Here is a 25,609-nt window from a genome sequence, read left to right as displayed (position 1 = left end):
TGCATAATAAACTGATCCTGTTCAGCAACATCAGAACATCAGGACTTTTTGGTTGTTTCTTTTTGTTCCAGGTAAATGTGCCACTGTGGAGAGTTGAACTGGAGGGAAACAGGGAAAAAGGAGAGCTGGTTCTCTGGGATCAGAGGCACACTACAGCATATTCAAACACACACCAAAACACAAATATGCAAAGGCTAACATACAGTAAAAGGCATGGCTTTGGTGGAAAATGCTGACCATAAACAGCTTCATGTTAAATACTTCTCTTACTAAAATGGTGCTTGTTTTCACATTTCCTGCCTCAAAACCAATCTCTGTACACACAGGTCGATGTGAAGTTATTGTACAGTAAGTTTTGGCATCGTACTGATTTCAAGATTAGCTCACATTTGGAGTAATTACAATAACAGCACAATATGAATATATAGCTAGTATTAATAATACATGTTTTCACATCAAATATATTTTTCTATACAGATAAATATTTCCTCTGTGATTAGGGCCATTTACATCATCCAAGTAAATAAAAACAGTTTTTAATACACTAGTTAGAGTGAAACCTGTCAGAAATGTACCAGTTTAAATGCAGATGCATCTAAAACTTCTCCAACTGCACTGACAGTATCAGTCCCATTTCAGCCAGTCTGTTCAGGTGTCAGTGTCCACACTGTCGGTCTGTGCCACCTGGTACTGTCTGTGGGTCGGCGCTGACTGCACTCAGCAGTCTGCCCACATAATGTTGTGTGTTGTTCTGTCAACAAGACATCACGTCTCGGCTTTACAACGTGGTCTCACTGCTCATGTCGCGGGGCCGATGGCGGTCGATGTCTGAGTCGTAGTCCGACTCCATCTCGATCTTGACCTGGGGCACGGGACAGGCCATCCCTTGGCCCATAGGCATGGCCGGAGACGACGGGCAGGAGATCTTCAGGTGGAGGGTGATGCTGAGGAAGGGCAAGCTCCAGTTACCATACGCACCCACAGCCAAATACAGAGGGGCTACTGGGGAGGGCGGAGGGACTCAGCCATGAGGCATCATGACTCCTGCCAAACGCTACAGCAGCTCATGTCAGTGATAAACAAGAGAAGATGAACGAATGAGTTAAATGAGCTGCTGTGGTGGTTCTCTGTAGCCACAATGCCTTATGGTGCCTTATGGACTGGGACTGGTGACAGGGACAGGTAACTTCGAGGCTAGGACAGATTTTGTACCGTGAACATGGGAATCAGTTTGTTGTGGCCCTTTACATGCGAGTCATTTTTAACATTTCAATGGAGAACTCACTCCAAATAAACTTTGTGTATTTTTCACAGCTGTACAGGAAGAGACTGATGTAGCTGTGACGCCAAAACTGAGTAAAAGACATTTATATAATCAATAAAATGAGATGCAGCTACTGAAACAGTAAATCTTGACTTTATATTAAGACCACATTTTTCTAAAGGAACAAATTGAGTTTGGAGGGTTTGGTGACACAAATGTTCTCTAGGTATGCATAAATCTTTCAGTAAGATACAGTCAAACTGTAATTTTCCTCCATCTATCCTTCATATTAATCAGTTACACTGTCCATTCCAAACCATGCCTCTTTCAAAGCAATGCAGACATGATGGGAAAGTTTGAAAATTTTTTTAAAAAAGTCAACATATGTATGCTTAAATGTTTAGCAAAATGAAGCAAAGGCTGCACTTTTGATGCAAAACACTTCCATTGAAACTGCTGTGGTTCCAGGTGAGGGCAGCTCAGAGAGCAGGAAGCTAGGGTCAGGCTACAATTCACATGCAGGTGTGGTTGATTCACTAAAGAGATTCAGCACATGAAGGAAAAAGAAACAACCAAAACAATGATGCTTGTTGCTCATGGATGATCATACAGTCGTATACAAACCAGCCTACAATAGGTTTATTAATAAATATGCGCTAGATATACAACACACGACTTAATATACCAGACATTATTTTTGTTCATCTATTTAAATTCCACGTTAATCTACACAAAGAACCTTGATCAGTGACTCTGAGACACTGAGCAAACTGTACAGCATGCATTTCAATTCATCGACCCTCCACCTCTCAGTCACTGCCTTCTGAAATTTTTCACTATGGACATGAATGAAGAATTACAGTTGGCTGAGTTGTGCGTACAAAGGGCAGCGCAGTGCACAGACTGTTAGACATTTAGCACATGACACAGGAAGAGCAGCAGCTGGATTATACAGTTAATAATAACACAGTGATCTGCATTGCCTTAAAGTGCATGGAGAGGAAACTGAGCCCAGACATGACATTAAGAGGAAACTGGACTGTGGGCACAATATTACATGTAAATAATCTGTCTGAAGGGGAACATCCTTGTGTAATGAAATAAAATAATTTAGAGGTAATCAATACAGTCCACAACACAATGGAGCTAATCAGCATAAGATAATACACCATAACAGAGTAAGGGGCTTTAAGGGCTATTTTAATGCTACTGTATCTACCCTGGTACAGGACAGGTGTCAGATTGTAGTAACAGGCTAAAATTTGCTGTGATCATTCAACTGTTTGAAGCTATTGAAAAGCTATTCAATTCAAATGTGTTGTTTTGTCCATATTTTTAAAGGTTTGAATGTTTTGTAAAGGTTTTATTTGCCAATGTTTTTGAGATTTCTGTCTCGTAGTTTTCTGCTGCCACCACATTACAATGCAGGCGAATGGAATTTAGGTTGCGGTGCTCCCAGCACAGAATAATGGCATTTTAAAAAAAATTCCACACCAATGTGTCTTTCCAAAAACAGTGTACTGGTTACTCTGAAGACCTTACTGGGAACAGTTCACACTGGAACCACTTGACACGATCAGCCCCCAAGGAAGTTGTTGCCCATTACCCCTGTGCATATATGCCTCATTGTTCCCCCGTCCCCTTGTCAGTTTGTCTGTGTCCGTACCCATGTTTGCACCTGCCGTCTTGCCCTTGCCTGTGTTACCTCCTTGGATTTGTCTTCTGTTTCCCTGTGGTTTTCCCCGTGTTACTCTGTTCCACTCATAGGTAAGTAGTTTTGGATTTGAGTTTCTGTTTCTGTTTTACTCCACCTTGGATGATTTTTACTTGTTTTAGCTTGTTTCCTGGCCATGGGCTCTGCCAGCTATTTTGAGTTTAATAAAGGACATTGTCTGTATCCATCTGTCTTGGGTGTCTGTGTTTGGGTCCACTCCCTTATGTTCCTGGCACATAGCATGTGTTCTGTGGATTATGTAGGGAGGAATGCTGTGTCTGGAAGGAGCTGCTGCTCTTTAATGTAAAATGTATTTTTCCATTGCTGAGAGCGACACAATCAAAATTCAATCACCTCCGCTGTATTTGGGTGGAGGCAGAAATCTCAAACACCTGAAAACCTGGGCTAATATAGTGAAGTGTGCATGTTAGTGCAGTCAACTCCAGGCTCTGCTACACTGGCACAATATTCACACTGTGGCATATATCCAAAGCATCCTTTTAATCAAGACTCTGTACTAAACACGCTCCTGTTTTTACCACTATGCCTGCTGACATACCGCTCAGCATCCAGCTGCAGGAAGTGAACCTACAGGGTGGGAGCGTATGATTGCTGTTATAGTAATAGAGTCAGAACCTAGATGCTACAGTCATATAATTATTTATTCCACATATGTTACTGGACTGAGATAAAACTACTATACTGACAGAAAGTTACAACAAGATGTGACGGAGAAAATGTTTTCTTGTTATTTTTGTCAATTGGCCCTTTAACTTATCCACATTTATGATGCATGACTGAACATTCACGTGCATACAGGACCACACTAGGTGTCTAACTGAGTCTGTGTAATAGGGACCTTGTGGCTTCTGTGTGTTTGTGTATATTTGTGTGTTAAAGAGCACTGCGTGTGGCAGCAGGCCGGCAGTGCGCTCCCCACTGAGACTCTGCAACATCGGGATATACGAGATCTTTGTAGGGGATGTGCAGTTTTAGGACACAGTACCTGCGATCCAAGTCTGACTCTGAGCTGGGTGAGTGGTTGGAGTAGGGGTGGTACTTGTCCTGTGTGGAAGCACACACAGAAAGACACCTATCATCAGAAACGTGTGTCATGACACATTATTCCTATAGGGGGCAGTAGAAGCTCGAGTTTCTCACCTCTTCCTCACTGTCGTCTGGTTTGGGCTTCTTTTTCTCCTTCTCCTTCCTCTTCTTCTTGTCGTCATCCTTCTTCTTCTTCTCTTTCTCAGGCAGGAGGTCGTCCAGCCAGGCCAGGTCGTGCTGGGAGAAGACCATGTCCAGCATCTTTCGGACCACCATCAGACCCAAGATCTAAAGGTTTGGCACAGAGATACACAGACACACAGGCCTTGGTTTAACTCCTGTAAACATTCATCTCATAGCCCAGTTATGGTCTGAATATGATTTAGCTGGATGGTATTTGTAGATGACATGAACATGAATCACTGGTATGCACAGTGAAATCAAATCACTTCCTCTCTAAATGTCTTTAAAATTTACATTAAGCCTCTTTGCATTCACTAACATTCTAACAACTAATTTCCATATGGATAGCTCATCTGAAAATGCTGCTTAGATCCCTACAAGACAGATTATTTCTCTTTCTGAATGAGAAAAATTAGTTGAAAGATCAGCTGCTCGTCCTCTTCCACCCACAGTAACAACAACACAGGATCCCTCAAAACCAAAATGAAAGTCTGTCTTATCACATACCATAACAGGGAAGATGATGGCCAAGAAGGTGGATTTGAGGATCCAGAGCACAGCCAGACAGGTGATCTGGATCAGCGTGAACAGGTGTACTCTCCTCAGAGGGACATGACGGAGGTAAGAGAAGTCTGGCTGGTGCTTGGATGGCATCATGTACAACTTAATTCGGTCCCAGAACTGTGGAGGACGATGAGACAAGGGGCAGGTTGAAGAGAAGAGCATAAAGTCTGAGCGGCACAGGTTAACTACATGCAGACCTATGATATGAATGATTCATTCCAGATTATTTAGGGGAGATCTGTGTGCGTCACAGCTCCGCTTGATTGTGCAATGAGTCGGAGGAAAGTTACTGAGGAGCACCTGCTCCAGCACAGACTCTCCAAGCCCTGAGCTATAGGTTTCTGAACTCATCTAAATGCATTGTGTAAAATTATTACTTAAGGTATTGGTTATTGTAATGACACACCTGGTCATCAGAACATTAGACACAGTCAGTACAGGTGCAGTTTATGTTTATATATCCACCTCAGAGGCTTATAACAAAGTCTCCTGAGATTTTTTTTTTTCTTTTTTTTGGGGGGGGTCATGTGATTCTGCTGTCTCTGTGGCCTGTGTGGACACTACGGATCATGTCTGCCTGCTGCTTATTTGTTTGCTTGGCAGCTCTGAACAAGCTGCTTCCCGCCTGCTGTCAGAAATGCAATAAGTAAGATGTCCAACCACAATAACTCAATTTATTATGATAAATAACATCAGCAGCTGACTCACAGCATACCTGGATCCCACTGAGTGAGGCTACACCCATGTAGAGGAAGACACCGTACAGCACAGGCATGGGGATGAACTACAGGCAACAGGAAGGACAGATAGCATGTAAGATATTTACACAGTTAGCAATGTTTAAGTTTCTAGTCTGCCAACACTACAGGTGGTAATGTGTGGAGCCCCAGGGTGCTCAATATTAAACAAATAAAGGAGTGATTATCGAATAAATGGTCCAACAAACAAATTGTAAAACAGAAAAAAACAAACTCTGAAATTATTTAATAAATATTTAGAACTCAATTCACAAGAGAAATGTTATTTAACTGTCCTTATTTTCACAATCACAGTTTTAGTAGATTAACCTCATGTTTATATTCATCATATACAGAAGGATCCAGAAGTCTGAGACCACTTTCTCATTCCGGTGTCACACTGTCACATTTATTTTACATGTATTTTCCAAAGCATAATTTTATTTTCATTTACTTTTTTTTAAATCACACTTTCATTTTGAGTTACATTTTAATTCATAACGTCATTCAGCCAATCACGTGGTCCCTGAAGAAGAAGAGCCAGTGTTAGTAGTTTTAGTCATCTTCTGTTGGTCAGTGTGACCACAGATAAAGAACATGCTGTTGTAGCTTTAACTAATTATCCAGCTAGCTGCTGCCGTTAACACTGGCTCTTTACGTTGATGCTGAGTAATAATCCAGTTTTTCATAACAGCTTAGCTAATTAGTCGGCTAGACAGCAGGTAGCATGTGCAGCTCTGGCAAGTTTAATTATAATAGCTAGGTTACTGTGACTTTGCAGAGGATCAGCTCTGACTACTAGCTGAAGATGATATGAAAAATGATCAGATATATTTTCAGCAGAGGTTTGTACAGGTTTTAAACCTGTCAGTCTTAAGCAGTGAAAAATCTGAGCCCTCCTGATTACAAGCAATAGAAAACAGCACAGGGAATAAAACCAAAACAACAACAACAACAAAAAACAGAACAAACACACCATGTACTTCATACCTTAAGTACTGGAGCGAGGAAGATGGAGACTCCAGTTAGAACAAACACCAAAATGCCTGTCACTCTCTGTTCTCTGTATATTGGACATTGATGAAATATACACAAGAGACTGTCAAGTCAATTTCACAAGGCTTTGCTCTATTTCAACAACAAAGGACTTACCAAAGGATTTCTCTCATACTGTGATATTGCCAACGACAGCCTGAAGGGATTATTTCCCAAGTTATGGTTTTCTGTTTATTTTTGTGTTTGGTAGATTTTATTTTACTGTGGACCAACCTGACACCGAGGAACTGAGGCTGCTCTCCAGGAGCACTCGACGCGCTCTCCATCTTCAGAGAGTCGATGTGGGCGATGGAGATGACGGTGGCAGCGACGTACCAGGGCAGGCCCAAGAAAGAGCAGGTAGCCATCAGGACACCAACCCAGAACAGGTCCAGGTGGTAGCCGCAGCCTTTCTGCCGGGGAAACCAGCCACAGATCATTTTAGTAAAAACAATAACACCTTATGAGCTCGGGCTGACAGACTTCTTTTAAATATTACTCTGGCTGTCATGTTTTTTTTTCTGTAAGTAATACATTTTATTGCTCAGTTCATTAAACCAAGCGCTAATATCACTTTATAACAATAATAAATGTTCAGTATCCATTAATTTACAAATTTAAGGTCTAATTCTGAGTTGATATGAGTTTTTGATGATGGATTGATTTTGTATTTCTTCAGCAATATACAGCAGTGGCAGACCTACCTTAAGTTTGTTCTCCTTGCGGTTAACAATGACAGCACTGATCTGCTGGTCCATGAAGATGAGGATGGTAACAAGGAGGGCAGGGACAAAGCTGGCCAGATACACCCACCATGGGTTCTTTCCAAATGGCATCACCACCCAGCCGCGGTCAGGTCGAGTTGGCTAATGGGAGAGGAGAGCCCATGTCATGTCCACAACAGCTGAGCAATTCATTTCCACAGTAGAACATGAACAAGTTTTACAGAATAAGATCGTTACAAGACATTTTAATCAGAGCAATCTCCAATCTCTGTTTAGCCTAACAGCTAAACTGGCTCTGTTCTGAGGAACAAAATCCACCTGTCACCACCTCCAAAGATCATCAGTTAACATGTTACATCTCATTTGTCTAATTTGCACAAAACAGCAACAAGCCTGCAGACAATCAGAGCTCTGGACTAAGAAACTAACTGCCCAGCACATAAGCCTGGTAGAACCTCAAGCTTGAGCTTTAGAAATGCTGGTTGGAAGATTAATTTTTTTTTTTTTAACCTTAAGACAGAGCCAGACTAGACTGTTTCCTCCTGTTTTCTGTCTTAAGCCAAGCTAATCACCACCTGGGTGCAGTTTCATTTTGAGCAGACAAATATTAAAGTAGTATAAATCGTCTCATCTAACTCTCAGTAACAAAGGGAATAAGAATATTTCCAAAACATGGTGAATAATGCCTTTAAAGCACATACGCTGTATAATCCATTCTGGGAAAGAATTTTTTGTCAACCAAGAAAATACTAACAGCTAATGTTTCGGAGTTGTTATCTTACTTCTGAATGAGATTGTAATTTGAAAATGATTTGCTATACCTTAAACTCTGTTGGGACAATTAGTTTGGGAGTTTTGAGTCCCATCAACATATCAAGCCCCACAAACGTCATTATGGACATGAAGATAGAGAAGTCACTGATGAGTTTCCTCAGCTGGTGCCACGGACAGAGAGAAACAAACAAAAAAAAACAGTTTGAATGAGAAACAAAAGCATTTCTTTGCAGAACTGAAAGGAGAGACCACGTCTGATAGGAGGCAACTCATAAATATTGAAGAGGCTGAGCTATGTCTGGCTTCACTTGAGTTAAAAATAATCCTTACGTCTGGAAAAAGAAGTGATCAACTTTTTTCTGTCTGTTTGACTAACCACTTCCTGTGAGATCAGACACAGGACAGATGTGAGCAGCAGTGCTGTGTTGGGCCTGAGGGGATTGTACTAAAATGGCTATAAAATCAACATGAAGCCAATGTGCTACATTAAAGTTGATATATGTACATTTTTGATATTGCTACATTGCCAGCCTTAGCATTAACAGCTGTTCACTGACCAGTGTAGAGCAAATGCTGAGAGTTCAATCCTTTAAAACACTTAAACACACTTTTAGAGACTTTTAATTTCTGGTACATATTACACTGTTGTTTTAATTATTATGTATATTTGCCCTTTGGCATGTCAGTCCTCATTATGCGTTCTCTATATGCAGTTAAATTCAAATTCAAGGTACCCTGTGGAGGTTTTGACCACTAGTAGTGCTATGGAGCAACGTTTTAACAGTCATGCACCACTACAAGGACATGAGCAACATCCCTGCCATTCCAGTGATCATCAGTTGGCGGCAGTAACAGCAAAGAAGCGTATTTACTGATAAATTTTACAATTCTTTTTCTTTTTGGATTTTACTGGTGTTTTAGGAAGCTGTCTCAAGGTTTCATACAGGTTTCTTTACAGGGGAACATCCTCTGTTCCAACACCCGACAGAATATTCACATCACCTCTCATCTATGGACCTCTCTGCTTTAGCAACATGTTTTAAGGAAGCTAACTTTGTGTCAGACTATTCATTCTTTGTTTCTGGCACTGTACAGAACTGTTCTGATGACATGTCTTTAGTGGTAGTAATACTTTCTAATTGTTTTGGTTTCTCTAACATGACTATTGACACTGCTAAATTTGTTATGTTGGTGTCTGCTAACTTCTGATAGCAAAGCATGAACTACCGTGGCTTCTCTTTTTCCTCCTGGGTAGATTTATAAATAAAACTTTGCCAACAAATGGATTAAAGCCGGACACTTTGTATACCAATTTGGGGTATTGATTATGCTAATGATAAAACATGTGGATTTCATCAGATTGAAACACGTGAGACATGAAGAATTTGAGGCGTTACAGGGCTTTAGTTTGTCCAACTTGGTAAGAGCAAAGCTCACAGAAAAAGTAAGATTTAGGATAAGAATCCATTGCATGTTGCCTAATACGTTTCAGTGAGAGACACTAAATATAACTTTTGTGCTTTAACAATAAAGTTTCACAGGGTTCCTGTCATTTCTCCAGTAATTGCTTTGGATCTTACTAAAAAGACACATCATAGATGAACAAATAGTTTTGTCACCTTGGTGGGGAAGTAGCGGCTGAACTTGAACTTCTTGAGAGAGACGGTCATGGAGTAGGTGCCAAAGAAGAGGATGAAGGACATGAGGGCCAGATCGGGGACATACTTGCAGGACTTTCCCACCAGAGAGCCTCCGTACTTCAGACACTCCTTCTTGCTGAGCTGGCTCCAGTCCAGAGCTGTCACATTCAACTGGGATGGTGGGTGGCAGTGGTGGGGATACAGGAGAGGATGAAGAAGAGTGAAGTGTTTTGACAAAGACAGAGGAAATTGTAAACACAGACAGAGTGAAAATTGTCGGTGCGGATGTGAAGTTATAATCCACGGAGGAGAGTGAGACGTTGACGGGATAGATGGTGAGAAACAAACAAAAGTCAGACAGAGTGCAGAGTACATACCAGAGTTAGCTGTAAACAAATTATTTTAATCTTTTCTAACAATGTTGTCATTTAGACTTCAAAACACCCCCTGAAATTATTTCTACAAAAGCTGACGTGTTATCAACTCTTTAAACAGCCAGTTTGAAATACAATGCACCAAAAACGAGACAAAAAAATGAAAAATCGAATGAAAACAAGCACTTACCCCAGAGACACTAGAGCTGTTATCTGGCACTGGAACTAAACCATTGAAGATCATTGCAGCCACTGTTTATGAATGGAAGAGAGACGGGAGGTAATGAGACAGAAAATGAATAGGTGGTGAGGAGGAAAACAAAAGGGAAAGAAAAAGAAATGCAAAAACATAATGAGAATCCAGCTGCTGGACATTGCAGAGAGCACGCCAAGGCCCATGCAAACAAACAAAGAGGTACTCACTTGCAAGAGACGGCAGCCAAATTGTTTGTGCATGGCAAAAACAAACAAGAGACAAATCAGTTACAGAAATCAGTGTCCATTACTGCAAATCACTGCCATTTTTCAAAAATAGTAAACAGATTAGTGGGTATCTTGGAATTTGTACAATAAAGGAATCTAAAGTTTGAATTACACTAAGCCCCACGAACAATAGTTTAAATGAGTAATCAACATCCTGGTAATCATCATAGACAGCAGCAACAGCCCAAGTGATACAGATATCTGACATATTCGAGAAGGACTTTCATTTGGCCTCAGCGAAGTTCTCAAAAGAAAAAACTCAAGAAGGGAAAGCAGCACTCGGGTATTATCTGGGTATATCGTCAGTGGAAATAAACATTTTGAGGAACTCCTGAACTTGTCCCCGGAGGAGGAGGAGGCAGACTTTGCAGCCTCCTATCTCTGGCAGAAGACACTGTGAGGTAGTCCTCAGCAGCAAGGCACCAGATGTGGATGAGATCTGCCCTGAGATGCTGCAGACCAGTGTAATGGTTCTCATATTTAAAAAGAAGGACTAGAAGGTGGTGCTACGATTATGGGGGTGTTGTTATACCCCCCATAAATTAACAGTGTGCTGTTCAGCTTTGCTGGGAAAACATATGCCAGGGTGCTGGAAAGGAGGCTGATTGTCGAACCTCAAATCCATAAAGAACAATGTAGATTCCAATCTGCGTGGAAGCGTGGGTGAGAGTCAGCACCTCCAAGTGTGTGGATATGGTTCTCTGCCAGAAAACGGTAGGTTGCTCCCTTCAGGTCGGGAGTGAGTTGCTGCCTCTAATGAAGGAGTTTAAGTATCTCAGGGTCTTGTTCACAACTGAGGGTTAATGGAGTGTGAGACTGATAGGTGGATTGGTACAGCACTAGCCATAGTGCAGGCATTGTATCAGATCATTGTGGTGAAGAGGGAGCTGAGCTGGAAGACAAAGCTCTCAATTTAAGAGTCAGTCTAAGTTCCAACCCTCACCTATGGTCATAAGCTTTGGGAAGTGATTGAAAGAATGAGATCACGCGGCTGCCACCGTGACCAGACTCAAAGAAAGCAAATGGATGGAAAACTTATGGATGGATGGATGGAAGAATGATACTACACTTCACTAATACGACTGGGATCCTCCTCTTTGTTCCAGCACTATATTTTTTACTTAGGCTGATAAGATAATTGTTCTTTAAGATAAAATCACTGCTTAGCACAGCTTTAAAAAAAAAAACAAAAAAACACACCTTCTAATGTAAATTCCTGAAATAGCAGACACTCTATGACTCTATGACTATGCTTTTATATCATGAAGAGTGGGAGAAAATTTCTCTGCAATAAAGGGTTGTGAAAAATGAATAGAGGTGGGTGATTTTACTCTCCTCTACAGCCTGCCCGTGATGTCTACTGAGCCCAACAAGAGCCACTTGTAGCCACACCTCCTCCTTGTGGATATGTCCCTGAGTCAAGGGGTGAACTCACTCGGGTCTGGGGCCAGGCACTCGCACTTGTAAGTGGTGACGTAGTCCGGCTTGAAGTCAGTGTTGATGGGGTAGTATTTGAAGGAGCCCACCATCTTCTTGATGGCGTCAGAGATGAAGATGAAGGAGATGAGGCTGGAGAAGCCCTCCTCAGTGAAGCGCGTCATGTACTTGATGATGTAACTGGCATCAGTGGCTACCAGGATAAAACACTGCAGGCAGGAGTGGATGCCGATCCACAGACGCAGCTCCATGTAATCTATGCCGTTATTCCTTTGGGAGTGAGAAGCAAGAGAATGTGACTTAGATTACCTGCATTTAGAAAGTGAACATATTGATAAGGTAAAAAGATTTCACAAATGTAGTAACTTGATAGAAAGAGAACATTAGAACAGTAATTTGTTGTGAATTAGTCACCAAGCTGGAAGTATGTATGCTATGCGTTTCATTTTTTTTATATAGACAGACTTTTGGACCCCACTGTATGTCAGCATACATGTATGTCAGATTTTATCTGCTGAAGATCTGAAGACCAAAATGTCGTAAATAAAGTGTGAGCACAAGTAATTAACAGTGTGGTTCTCATTACAGCAGAGGGTAAAAATTTTATTTGACAAGTAGTTTGACTCATCGTTGCTGGTGGGAATGTCTTTATTTAACCATCTTTAAACTTCAAAGTTATAGCCTTGAGGTGAAAAAAATCAGAACCCAATTAGACCTTCTCCTGTTTTCATCTGGATAACATGGCCAACAAATAAGAGAAGTGAATGTGTTTTAAATTCAAGCCTGAAATGAAATAAACACTTGAAAAACTGATTAGCACAGTTTGAGAGAAACGTAGCATTTCAAAGGTAAACTCTTCACTCTGAATAGAAGTGAACGCAAATCATCAACATAATGAAGAGGGGTCATAGACTACAGAGAAAAATGTTCAGATGTTTTTCTCCGTAATGAGGTTATCCAACAATATTCTAGTTGACATTAAAGAGGGTGTCCTTTAGTATTCTCATTATATAGGTCTGCTGCAGGATCAGGATCACTTGGTTCTAAAGAAGCTCACTTGCTAAATTCAAACAGGAGCTTTTCAAAGATGAGGATGGGTCCAGTGGAGCTGAGGATGATGAGGGGCTGGCCGCTGAAAAGACAGAAGACAGAGCCAGCCAGAGCTGTACCCAGGAAACTCTCCATCACACCCTGTTGAAAGAGTGGGGTGTGGAGTCACAGAAAGGTTAGTCTACACAGGCATGGAGAGAGGAACAAGGGGCAGTTGTGGAAAGAGATTCCCCAACCAGGCTGCTGCAAAATGAAAATGCAGCTGAAAGTAGCTGGTGCATGGTGGGAGTGGTGCATGTGTGTGTGTGTGTGTTGGTGGGTGTAAGGTGGGAGTGGTTGCTGTGTGTGAGTGCATTTAACATCAGACCGAGGGTCAAGATGTTGTATTTCAAAGTGACGGGGGAGCAGTCAAAGCACTTATCTGAATTGACTCCTGTGTTTCTGCATGTATGTGTGTTTAAAGGTTTGTGTAGGTGCAAAGGTACCAATGAATAAAAAAAAACAGAAACCTGATCTGGTGTAAATCCACAATGCACTAAACCTCACAGGGCAGTGGCCCCTGAGACTTATTTATGAAGCCAAGAAGTTCACATTAGAGAATGAATGGCAAATAAAGGAAATTGACATCCTGAAGTAGATTATTTGATTCAAGACAAACTAAGTTAAACAGAAAAAAAACAGTGACAAACATGCTGCGTATGGTTAAAGACTGACAATATATCTTAGCTAACCTGATAAATATGACACACAAATTACACTTGCACTTCCTGGGCTCACACCAGCTGATTTTAATCTAGAGCTGCTACTTGCCTGTGTTTATATTTGGTTCACTGTCAAAGACTTTCCAGTCATGTTAAATGTGAATGTGACTCAGCCTCAGTAGATAATCTAGGCATGTTTTGCCCCTGGATTCATCTGTGTGCGACATGCACACCCATCTTACATAAAAGAAATATGAATGCACTGTTCTGTAACTTTCAGGTGCAATAATATCACAGTTGTGTCATCTGAAATTATTTCTGTTGTAACTGCATTTCCCTGTTTTTAGGCAATGTTAAAGCAATAGTTCCGCATTTTAGGAAAAATACTTGTTTGCTTTCTTGCCAAGAGCTAGATGAGAACATCGATCTCAGTCTATAAGAGTGCAGGCAGCAGCTGGTTAGCTTAGCTCAGCACAAAGACTGGGAAGCAGGGGGAAACAGCTTGCTGCGCTTTATCCAAAGGTCACAATATCCACCTACTGGCACCTCTAGCGCTCACTCATTAAGATGTTATATTTCTTTCTTTAGTCTATAAAAATCAAAAGAACAGTAAAAAAAAAAAAGTTGCAGGTTATGGGTGTTAATGTTCTGGATTATATCTTGGCCATAAGTGGTCAAAAATCTCTGCATCTTGATGGGCAACCTCATGGTGTCAACAAGACTCCAGGAAGTAGTTCCACACATGAACTCCGATAAACTTCTGTTTTTTGTATGTATTAAACATACATACATAAACAACAACATGTTAATCAGTAAGCTTTGGAGGTGCAGGTTGGCTCTTTATACAAAGCTAAGCTAATCAGCTGCTAACAGACTAACTTGACTTCAAAAGAACAATTTCTTCTATTATAATTTGCTTTCTATGAAGTGCAGTTTTATATATTAAAAAATGATCCTGAACAAAATCAGTCACAACGTGAGAAATAACAAATCCAAATCCAGAATCAAGTGATTGTCATGGTTTTTGCATCTTTTGGAAAAAGTTCTGTTAATCTACTTTATTATCACACCATCATATCAAGATTCTTGAAAATGCTATGAAACGTTCTGCGATGTTGTAAAGCTGGAGAGACACAGCGCTACAGCATTTATGGAACCCTCTCTGTTAAATGTGTGTGTTTTTAAATAAATCAGGTTACCTAAATTTACTAAAATAAACTGACTTGTTCTCTTGCATGAGTTTGCCACTCTGTTCTACCTGGTAATTGTCTGTAGCGTCTCCCAGCAGGCCACCGAAGGTGATGGCATTGGTGATGCAGCCCAAGTAGATGAAGAGAACAGCAGAGATGGACTGAATGTGGAAACCCTCGTAGAAATCACTAGGCAGCCACGGCAATTTCCGTTTTATGTCCAGGTACAGCCCCCCACAGAAGCTATTAGACATTCACAAACACAGTGGTTAGGATGCTTCACACAATCCACTTCTCTGCATGACACATATCACTTTCTCTAAAGCAGGAGAGTGGAGAGTATCTCAGCCCTACATTCCCCATGAGTGGATGGGATACTTGTAACAGTGATTTACAGAGATATTTAGACAAGCACGTAGGCAGAAAAGGTCAGTGTTTTCACATTGTAAGACTTTTGGCAACTTTAAAAAAGTACCCCTTTATTGTATTTTCACTTTGACAATATGAAACAGACATTGCTCAGGAACGAAACCTTCACTTTCAAGATTGATTTTTTAAAATTTCCACAATTATCAAGCTGGAAAAGAATGTATTCGATCGAGGTAAAGGTAAATTTTAAATCTCATTTTATTGTACATTTCCTGCTGTAAATCAAAACAAGGGGGTGGAATATTTGGTTTTGTTGATTTTGTTGTTTTAGGCACAGCTGAAACTGGCAATTTGAAACTGCCAACTTGACCACAGATTAATCTTTGTATCCCCAGTTAAAAAGTTCTCATTAGGGAGCTTCTGCATCTTTTGGGGAGTTGACTTTGTACCCAGACAATTTATCCACTTTGCCAAATTTGGATTCATTCATATTCAAATTTCCTTTCCATATGCCACAGTCAGGTTAAACTGGATCCAAACCTCTCAGCAGTTTGCCATGCGGCTTGGACTACCTACCGTCCAGTGAATGCCAGCTCCTCTCCGAGTTCGTGTTGCGCTGGCATCTCCTCATCCTCAGCCAGGCCTCCTCCTCCCCCAGCTGTGCCATTCATCTGTCCCAGTTCATTCAAGGAAAACACTGACTTCCTGCAGAAGAGATACATACTGTGTGATGGAACCAAATACTGGATGCATCTATTCATTTTGTGTTTATTGAAGGGGTACCCCATGATGTTGTAACTGCTGTTTCAGGGGCTTTTCAACCCTGCAAGCTTTGGCTGATGGTTGCAACATAGGAGCTTTATTCCAACCTGCATTAATCTCTAATCTGTGGGTTTCATTCAGGAAACAATTTATTTTGCTACAAGTCTAAACCTTTGATAAAACAAGTTGATTTTGGTAAAGGTTTAACCTCACACAATTGTTGTGGGCACATTACTCTTTGTGTCACAGATAGAGAACCTGAGAGATTTATGTGCATTACTGAGGTGGATGGTAAAACTTCAACCTTTTGTCAGCTGAGGGGACTTTCTTCGGCGGCTCAATACGGATTTTGGGATCCCATTCTCCAGGTGGAAGCACAATTACTTCATCCAAAAACTCATCTATGCCTGCGATGAGGTCCTCCCGATCTCTGGCCTTGTAGGCTACATCACTGAAGAGCTGGGAGGGAGAGAGATAAAGGGAGAGAATTTTACCATTTCATTTGGCTTATATCATGGTGATAGTGATCAGTATGTACTGCTCTAATAACTGGGATCTGGGACTCTTTCCCATCCTCCCTGGTGGCCTCTGGAGACTTGTTAAACATAAACTGTGGAAGCTACATTGACATTTTGACCCCAGTTGGATTGCACTCAAAAACAACTGTCAGTCACTAACTAATCATGCCCTGGAAACACTGAGTAAAGTGCACAGGAGCATAATAAAGAAAAAAAAAAATCAAAGATTCTAATTGGCAATGACTTGGGCTTTGGTCCAGTTCTAGTTTTGTAACTGGTCAATATATGCTGCACAGACCTTAGGTCACTGGGAATGTAGACCAAAATAAAAGCACGAACTAAAGATCAGAGTGAAACATTTTCAAATTAAAAGCAGCAGGTGTTTGCAGCCTGGGGAAGACAGAAGCATTTTTCCTAAGGGTGGTGGGAGGGACCTTCATTGATTTTCTCTCTCCCACACAAACAGTCTAACTTGATTTTTGTCTGTAGAACAATCACTGAATGTACTGGAGCCTTATACTCTAAACTGCCAAGTTTCTAGATTGACTCAAATCTAGTTAATAACTGCAAGTGGATTTTATAGGTTGTCTCAGCCTCCTGTATGTTATATAATATAGTAAACACAAAAACTTAAACCAATTAATAAGACAAATAGTTTACGATTAAAGTCAGTGTTACAGTCTTTGGCTCCCTGCGTCTTTGCAGTCACATACAGACAGAGTGAACACTCAAATAAACCCAGCAAGCATGTTGTCATTGAACAGATGAGGAAATATTTGCATGGGGCCCGACTAAAACAACAAACAAGAGTCTACAGCCATGCTAGCAGCTCTGTTAGGCTGTGCTCGAGCTAAATGCTAATGTCAGAGCACAATGATAATGTTTACATGCTTAAATTCTGCAGATATTATATTTGCCATGTTCACCAACTTAACATTTTACACACTGAACACAAAGTAGAGCTGAGTCTGAGGGGAATGTCATCACTTGACATAAACACCAAAATACTGGGCAAATAATGTTTGTCAGCTGATGATGGTGCTGTGTAGATAGTTAAGGTATCACCAAAGTTAGTACTACAGTTTCCACAGTTCATTCTGAAGAGGACATGAAGGCCTGCACCAGATTTCTCGTCAATTTATTTGGTAGTTGTGAAGATGTTTTGCTCAAAACCACAACTGTCAAACTCATGGTGGTGCTGGAGGAGAGGTGAGAGGAACAGCAGAGTTATTAGGAGACATTCTCTGGGTACCCTGAATGTCAGTAACATGGCAAGAGTTATTGAGATAAGTGGTGGGCCCACCAATCAACCAGCTGACATGGACATCCACAGAGCCTTGCCAGTGTGAACTGACCAAATCTTTGCAATGTTTTTTAAAAACAGAATGAAAAACTGTACTTCAGCATCACATTATGAAAATGTTCTGCTCTTGACTTACACTCTGGAGTGTAACAGGAAAGATTTAACTCCTATTAAGATGCCAGATTATAATTGAGGTCAACTTCAAATTACCAACCACAACCTTACTGTCAGTGTTTCATTGTGGCTGGTGAACATACTACAGTTGTTCCTAAACTTAAGCAAGTTCCGTTTGAAATAACAGCCTCTTTATTCACTGCTTCCTCTGCTTCTAAATCTGCACATTAGTGTTTAGTGATGTAGGGAGCAGTAACAGCTATAACTGCAGTCAGCAGCCAGTACATCTCTCCCATTAGCAAACCATGGGTGTCTCATCATCCTGACAGAAACCCTGCTCCTAACTGATGCTCATCAATCACAATCATTTCCAGATGTAATTAAAACACAACAGTGGGCGTCCCAGTGGATGGGCAGGCTGACGCACTAACCACACACGCTGCATACATTTCAACTTCAACTGCAGCTCACTGCCTTTACAGGACATTACACTTTGTCCTTCTACAGGTTTACTGAGACATTATCAGTGTCAGCGTGTGCTGTCTAACAAAGAAGGCATGTCATGTGAACATTTTTCAAACACCAGAGATACTTACGTCATCCACCATGAGGGTCGCTATAGCTCGGCCTATCTCATTATACGACTTGGCCTTTCCCTGGGGTCCCAGCAGAATAAACAGGAATCTGTACAGTGATGAGACAAATGTGAGGTATGTGCAGGGATGGCAGGGGTCTGTGAAAAGGACTTTGTTGATTCAAGGTGAAGAAGAAACAGACATTGCTGATCATTTTACCTGGTGGGAACAGGGACCTCAGTTAGACCTCCTAGTGTTGTGGCTTGGGCCAGGCGGACAAAGGCTACAAAGGGTTTGTTGAGGAAATCCACTTCACCCACCAAGACGTTGGATGCCTCTGCATCTCTGGGGATCTTCTTCATGAATTTATTTTTCAGCTACAGAAAATGGAGGGACAAAGAGAGAACATGGTGAGACTTCATCTTATGGTCGTAGAGTTTGTGCTAATCCTGTATGATATTTCACAGCTTTTGGTATATTCATGTTTCATATTCTCTCCTCTTGTCCTTTGCAGCCTACTCTTTTCTCTTGTATTTATTACTTTTGCGTCATGTGTTCTAATTTATGTGCTTTTAGAGACCATTAGACAGAAAATTAATTGCAAACTAATTAGATAATCAATTAATCATTTCAGTGTGAGGACTTGTAGCTTTTCTTTGTCATATGACTTGGTAAAGTGAATATACTACAGCAATAAAACAAAACAAGCTGTCACAGTCTGCTTCTCAGTCCTCCTCAGCCTCCCGTCTCCTTCCCTTACTCACTTCTCACTTCATGTTCTCCCCCTCATCTCAGATTTGCTGTTCTCCATCTGTCTACCTGGTAACCACAATTCCACTTGCTCACCTGTTCCACATTTGCAATCACCTGAGTTTCCCTTCCCCACTCACACACCTGATCCCTGTTCCTTCATCCCCCAAGCCTGTATTTAAACTTGCCCTTTTCACCAGTTCCTTGTCGATTCATCTGTTTATGTTCCCTCATGTTTCTTTGCATACTTGCTACCTGTATGTGGAACTCACCTGTCTGTTAATCCACCTGTCTGCCTCTAGACCTGTTTACTTTCATTAAAGCTCCTTCACTGCATCAGCCTGTCTGTGTCTGGGACCTCCCAGCCTGTGCTCTTTAATTATCACCATAGGCTCACAGAAGTTATGGGCAATTTTTGCTATTTTCAGACATTTTAAAGAAAAAAAAGATTAATCAGTCAATCAAGGAAACAATTAGGCAGTTGACTTATCGTGAAAATAACTGTTAGTTGTGGCTCTACATGTGTGTATTCTTTTGTATCTACAAGTTTCATCTTATTTTTTACCGACAGTCTCTCAAAACATGTTAGAAAAGTCTGGAAGAGCATCATTAGATCAGCAGACATCTGCAAAATAACAATCGAGTGTTGTCCCATGATTATTTTAAACCTCCAGAAGAACCAATCAGAGAGGCAAAACAGACACAGCTGTGTCAGAGAAAGAGGGGATGGCAAGCTAACCTGACCTGTCTGATTGCATGTAAAGGTGTGGCAGGAAATTGGACGGCAGCACAATAACACTCAATAATGGAGAGCCTTGCCAATAACCCACAGCCCGAATCTGTGGCTACATGTGAGGGCCAAGCACGCGGACTCCACAATGAGATCCATGTTTTTCCTGGTGCCAGCTCGATATTGACACAGACACACATGCACACATACACGCACACACACACACACACACACACACACACACACACACACACACACACACACACACACACACACACACACACACACACACAGTAACAAACTGTCACTTGTCCGTGGTCACATGTGACCTACTGTAGGCCTGTAAATACAATTTGAACATCCAGCCAACCACTCATAACTGGGGTACTTGGAACTGGACAACCAGTACTTGTCCTCATAGTTGCACTAACAAATAAAGTTCATAGTCCACATCCCTCACTGCTAAACAAATTCTCATTCATTTATTTTTATATGTTGGTCATTGCTTTGAATGACACTTAATCCTGACCTGTCTGTTTAAAAGCCCAGTAGCCTAATCCGGGCAACAACAGCACGCCCTTGCAACTGTTCTAGCATGCGTCACCGGGTTTAAGCCATATTATTGTATCGGCCACAATAATGAGTGAGTTATGTGTTTGCACGCTTCCTCCATCACTAGCTGTCACCTTCACTGGCAAATGCAATGAAAGATGGATGACACTTAGGACAGAGCAAGCTCTCACCACTCCAGTGAGACATCAATTCAACACAATACAATGCCTTACTGAGACATGAGATAGGTAATCGTGCCAATAATGGAAAGCAGCAAAGTGGAAAATGAGTATATACTCCAGATATAGCTTTCATGCAGATAAACAGACATTTTGCTATTAAAAAAAAGACAGGAACATAAATCTGGCCATCTGAAATACTCTGGTATATAATACTAAAGCTGCACTAATAGAAAAAAATGTCAATATTTCATGTTTATGTTTGTTTGTTTGTTTTTTTACTTTTTCAACATCAGTATCTAATGTTTATATATGTAAAGGATGTGCTAGTCACAGTAATGACTCACCTGGTCTGTGCTGGGAGTATCTGCAATATCATTCATACTCCTACTCTGAGCATGACCTGGAAGGCAAAACAGCAACATCTTAATTATGTGCCACATGCTTTAGCTCATTTAAGCTCTGTCAGTGTTACCTACAGCATATACTCAGTGGTCACTTTATTTTGTACGCCTGTCTAATTCAATCCAATACAACTGTTACAGTGATGTGTTGATTAAATTACATGCATTGTATGACTTAGCAGACAGGGAATAATGCTTTCAGTTCAAAACTTTGAACAAAAAAAGCGAAAAGAGTGAAATTGTTCCTTCTGATCCAAAACACAAGTTTCTGCACAAATCACTTGCTTGGTTTTAAGATGGTAGTTGAAGATAAGAAAGCTCTAGGAAAACTCAAAGATAACAGTTTTATCACACTTATTTGCTGAGATTGATATCTTGTCTTGCTCCATGCATATCCACTGAATCATGATTTGTTGCTTCTAATAGGTTGTTTCATCACAAAAGACAGTGACACTGAGTTTTGAGGACCTGAGCAGCCATAACGCTTAGAAACTGAGGTCAGTTAAAAAGCATCTTGTGTGGTGGAGAACAGGTGGTGAAGTGGTTAGTCATCCTCACTGAGACCAGCATTCCAAGTATAGAGGGGTCACTTTAACAAAGAAATCTGGCTGATACTGGTTTTTGAGTAAAAAAGTAAGGAGGCGCCAGTAACAGTGTGATTTAAGAGTCACTGTGTAGAAGTCCATAGCCTGGGTGTCATTAGGAGTCTTAGGGGTCTGCAATGGTTGAAGTGCTGTTTCAGAGGATTTTCCATCGAACAAGACTCTTCAAGAGATTCTTGAAGATAGAGAGGGACGGGATTAATATGCATGAATAATGTATGTGTAAATGAAGGAGAGAGAGAGCGAGAGTTATGCATGTGAGCTGAAACCCGAGACCAAGAAGCCACAGACAGTCACTCACGCAGGCGGCCATAGCTGGCAGACTGCTGTTTCATTCGGAGGTCTTCTGTGGATCGGTTAAAGTTGGACACTGGCCCTGGTCCTGGTCCACCTCGGGGCCCTACATTACGATCTGGCAAGGGAAGGGAAGCAGAAAAAGACACAAACAGCAACGGAGTGGTTCGCGGTGATGCTTTATGATTTATCTATGAGATGGGATGAGGAAATGCCACAGTGGTAATTAACTCATCAAACATTCATACAGTCCCTGTGGAGCATATGAGCCTTGTTGACTTCAGCAGTGAATTCATTCGTTTACCAAGTGAGTCAAATATATGCATAATGAACAATCATATGTGGAACCAGAATGGACCAATCACTGATAAAGAAAAGAAATTGCTTTGTCTCCAGGATGCACACTCTTATTTCATGTAATGACATGTCATAATTCATGTTGTCTAACCTTGTATGTAGTCTTATTATTCATGGAAATAAGATACGTCAGAGCGCCATTCACCACTACAACCTCCTCTTCAATGAACTATCAAACTCAAGGGAATATTGGTCCCATCGTGTAGTTTTTGGATAAAACTAGGTGACAATTTCCGATAGCTACAGACAGAGACACTCACTGGTCGAGGAGCTGGACTTGCCGATGTCAGCTAGCGAGCGGTGGATTGGCTTCTTGGTCTGGTGTCGATGTTTCCTCAGCAGGACAAAACTGATCTTGTCTCTCAGATCAGGGGACAGCATGCCCTCCTCTATCTGTCTCTCAATGATGTCATCTTGAAAAGGATGTTACATGAGAAAATATGAAAAACCACAATATTGTAGTTTTTTGCCATGTGATACATTATAGTATACAGATATATAAAGTCCATATAGTGTATAGTAGTTCATAACTTTACATGCATTGTATTGGCCTGAAAGTACTCCACTTGTCCAGGGAATGGAAAATTGAGTTATAAGGTCACTGTAACTGTTGCCATTGATTCTTTTTCTAATGATTGTCTAAATGATTTATTGACCACTCCATACTAATGCATCTGTGGCTTCCGTTTTTACATAGCGCAAGTAGTGCGGGGAAAGTGCTGAAAGCATGAGTCGGCATACTCTTTGTAAATGTTTCAGAATTTAACAACAGGGACAGTCAAAAGAGGCTGTTAAAGCACAGGGATATCCATAAAGTAGTAATAAATGACCTCATACAGTTTAGCTTTATAAATGCAGGTTAGCCTTCTGTAGTAGTAGCAGTAGCTGTAGCTAACAATTTCCCTTAGGGGATCAATAAAGTATATCTATCTATCTATCTATCTAAACACTGCCTTACTAAAAACAGCTCTGCTGGTTAGTGAACTAGTTACTGTAGCAAGTGAGCAAAGGAACCATGAAGGTGTGTCCTCGTTTGGTCCCTAGTTTAGTTGGTAGTCAATTGAATTTTGAGCAGATAAATAAACGCTGGGATTTGTGATAAGTCAGAAATATACACCATGATACCAATGGCCATAATGACACAACAGCATCATTTTTGTTAAGTTTGGTTACAGGCTAAAATTAAACAGAAATAACACAACTGTTCAAACTGTCTAACATGTAAAACTGTGACAGTACTTATTTTTGTTGTTTTTGTATAGGAAAGAATCACAGCAGGGAAAACACAGCTGCACCCAATAACAATAACTGAGTTTATGTGTGTCATTTACAAAGCACACCCAGGCTAAATCACTCACAACTCATGATTATTCTGAGGAAGTACAGGTGTGTAACGACTCACTAAAAATGGTACAAGGTTTGTTGATGTCACTTCCAGTCTGTGCACGGGAGCACAGAACAAAGACGTTCACATCAATTTCCTGTATTGCACTTTTGGTTTTTTTTTATCAGAAAATTGAAAATTCAGCTTTGGGATAACCTAAGAACAGCTTCCTATGCAGTTCACCACTAAAGAGGGAACAGTTTGGTTTCCTATTGTGAATGTATATAGACCTGGATACAGTGCTGCCACTCAGTCTTGCTACCAATTTCCCCCAGTGGCCATGGGAAGTATTGCAACAGAAAAATCCCCTGCTTTCTTTATGAAAGAGTAAAACTGTACAACTGTTGACAAGGTACTTAGAATTGCAAACAAGGTAGTTTTTTTACGCATTGCATTATGACCTGCTAGCAGAGAAAACACTAATGTCCATTTGCAAGAGGAGCACTATGTGTAAGCAAACCTGGAAGCCGGAAAACTCCTTTGGCATATGTGCCAGGTGTGCAACTTTCATTCAAATGAGCCTAGTATCCAGTTCCTACAATACTACTACTACTACTACTACTACTACTACTACTACTACTAATAATAATATATGGCTACACATATATTGCAACAGAAAGTCCTTCAAATCTTACCAATTATTTGCGGCAGTGAGTAGCCGTCCAGGTCCAGCAGCACTGTTCCCGTCTGGAGACATGTCCTGAGCTCAAAAAGACTGTGCAGGGACAATGTGGACACGTGGGGTTTACTCCACCTCTCTCCTCCCTCCTCCACCTTCTCTTCGAACTTCACCCACCTGAGGGCAGAAAAACACGCAGAGAGAAAGACAAACAGGTAAGGAATACATAACTGTCCAGATGTCTTTGAGCTCTGATCTTCACCTCTGCTGGTGCTGCCCACTGCTTAGTAGAAACCTGTGGTTCGAGTTGGCAGCTCCCAGGCATGACATTGTATGACTGTGACGCAGGGTGTTTATAGAAAGTATCACAAACATTGGTTCACTGTGAACACTGTGCTGCCCATCAGCTGCCTTTGTACTGAAGCATGTTAAATAAACACTTTAATGAGTTTTTCCAGCACAAAAACTGTCTAACTCTTCTGTCCTTGTTTTGAACTCAGTTTGATCTTTTTTAGCTCCTTGGTCTGAGTTGCTCTTGTTCTTTACATGACATCCAGTTGTTAATCTGAAAAAAAAAAAAAACCCAAACATGACAGTTCCCCTGGAAACATCAAATTTCTGTCCCAGAAAATCAGTTCCTGAATAAATTTGGGATGAGACATTATTCAAGCAGTTGCAAAACAATGCTTCATTTTATAGTGGCATAAAGCCTTTTTCAGAGTCGACATTTTGACTTGTCAAAGCAGTAGAAGTACAGGTGGAACCAGTAATGTTAATCACGGCTCTATCACATTTAATTGCCTCAGTCAACACAACACTGTGACTCTGGACACTGAACACTGAAATGGAATGGACCACCATAATTATTGTGTTCACTTGTGTTTGCCAAATAAAAATGTCTGTGAAAACAGTCTATGCCTTATATTTAAACTTGTTTCTGAGTTCCATCTACTGACATGTATTTGACAAGGCTGAAGTTTGTTGACTGCATATGTTCCAGATTTAAATCTTAAAGCAAAACAGCATCAAACCAGTTCCAGCTTATTTTTGAGAGTTTGTCAGAAGCGTGACTGTGCCTGAATGTGTGTGTTTGATGAGTGCAGCCATTCACCTGGCAGACTCCTTCCACTCCAGCTCATCTCCTTCTCTCTGTAGAGTGTCCATCTCAGTGAAGAGCGT

The 25,609-nt window shown here is 41.0% G+C and overlaps 1 protein-coding gene across 3 annotated transcripts; it reads right to left on the bottom strand.

The window, feature by feature from the left end:
• Window positions 1-750: 750 nt before the first annotated feature.
• On the bottom strand, window positions 751-25,609 carry slc4a5a (solute carrier family 4 member 5a). 3 transcript variants are annotated; one of them, XM_041041600.1, is made up of 23 exons: window positions 25,542-25,609; window positions 24,447-24,607; window positions 22,682-22,840; window positions 22,078-22,176; window positions 21,118-21,173; window positions 18,779-18,936; window positions 18,581-18,668; window positions 16,354-16,508; window positions 15,864-15,992; window positions 14,987-15,161; window positions 13,035-13,168; window positions 11,976-12,247; window positions 10,248-10,282; window positions 9,663-9,854; window positions 8,091-8,204; window positions 7,249-7,410; window positions 6,779-6,957; window positions 6,500-6,572; window positions 5,488-5,556; window positions 4,716-4,889; window positions 4,140-4,313; window positions 3,985-4,043; window positions 751-944 (listed from the first exon to the last, which is right to left on the bottom strand). In XM_041041600.1, exons 1-23 carry the CDS (start codon window positions 25,592-25,594, stop codon window positions 779-781), a joined length of 3,036 nt encoding a protein of 1,011 aa, XP_040897534.1. In that variant the 5' UTR covers window positions 25,595-25,609; the 3' UTR covers window positions 751-778. The 3 variants fall into 3 exon arrangements, with proteins under 3 accessions (XP_040897534.1, XP_040897532.1, XP_040897533.1); XM_041041598.1 differs by having other exon boundaries at window positions 22,078-22,188; window positions 22,688-22,840; XM_041041599.1 differs by having other exon boundaries at window positions 10,248-10,276; window positions 22,078-22,167; window positions 22,688-22,840.

The sequence above is a fragment of the Toxotes jaculatrix genome, chromosome 7, assembly GCF_017976425.1.
Source record: "Toxotes jaculatrix isolate fToxJac2 chromosome 7, fToxJac2.pri, whole genome shotgun sequence".
Taxonomy (NCBI): Eukaryota; Metazoa; Chordata; class Actinopteri; family Toxotidae; genus Toxotes; species Toxotes jaculatrix.
This window is presented reverse-complemented; position numbering and strand designations above follow the sequence as displayed.

Bases quoted from the DNA above. Each gene is read 5' to 3' on its own strand.
- slc4a5a (XM_041041598.1), bottom strand. From the start codon at position 25,594: ATGGACACTCTACAGAGAGAAGGAGATGAGCTGGAGTGGAAGGAGTCT. The intron at 6,573-6,778 runs GTTGGTCCACAG...TCCAATATACAG, and splicing joins CCTCAGTTCCTCGGTGTCAG to AGAACAGAGAGTGACAGGCA. The intron at 5,557-6,499 runs GTATGAAGTACA...TGTTGCCTGTAG, and splicing joins TCCTCGCTCCAGTACTTAAG to TTCATCCCCATGCCTGTGCT.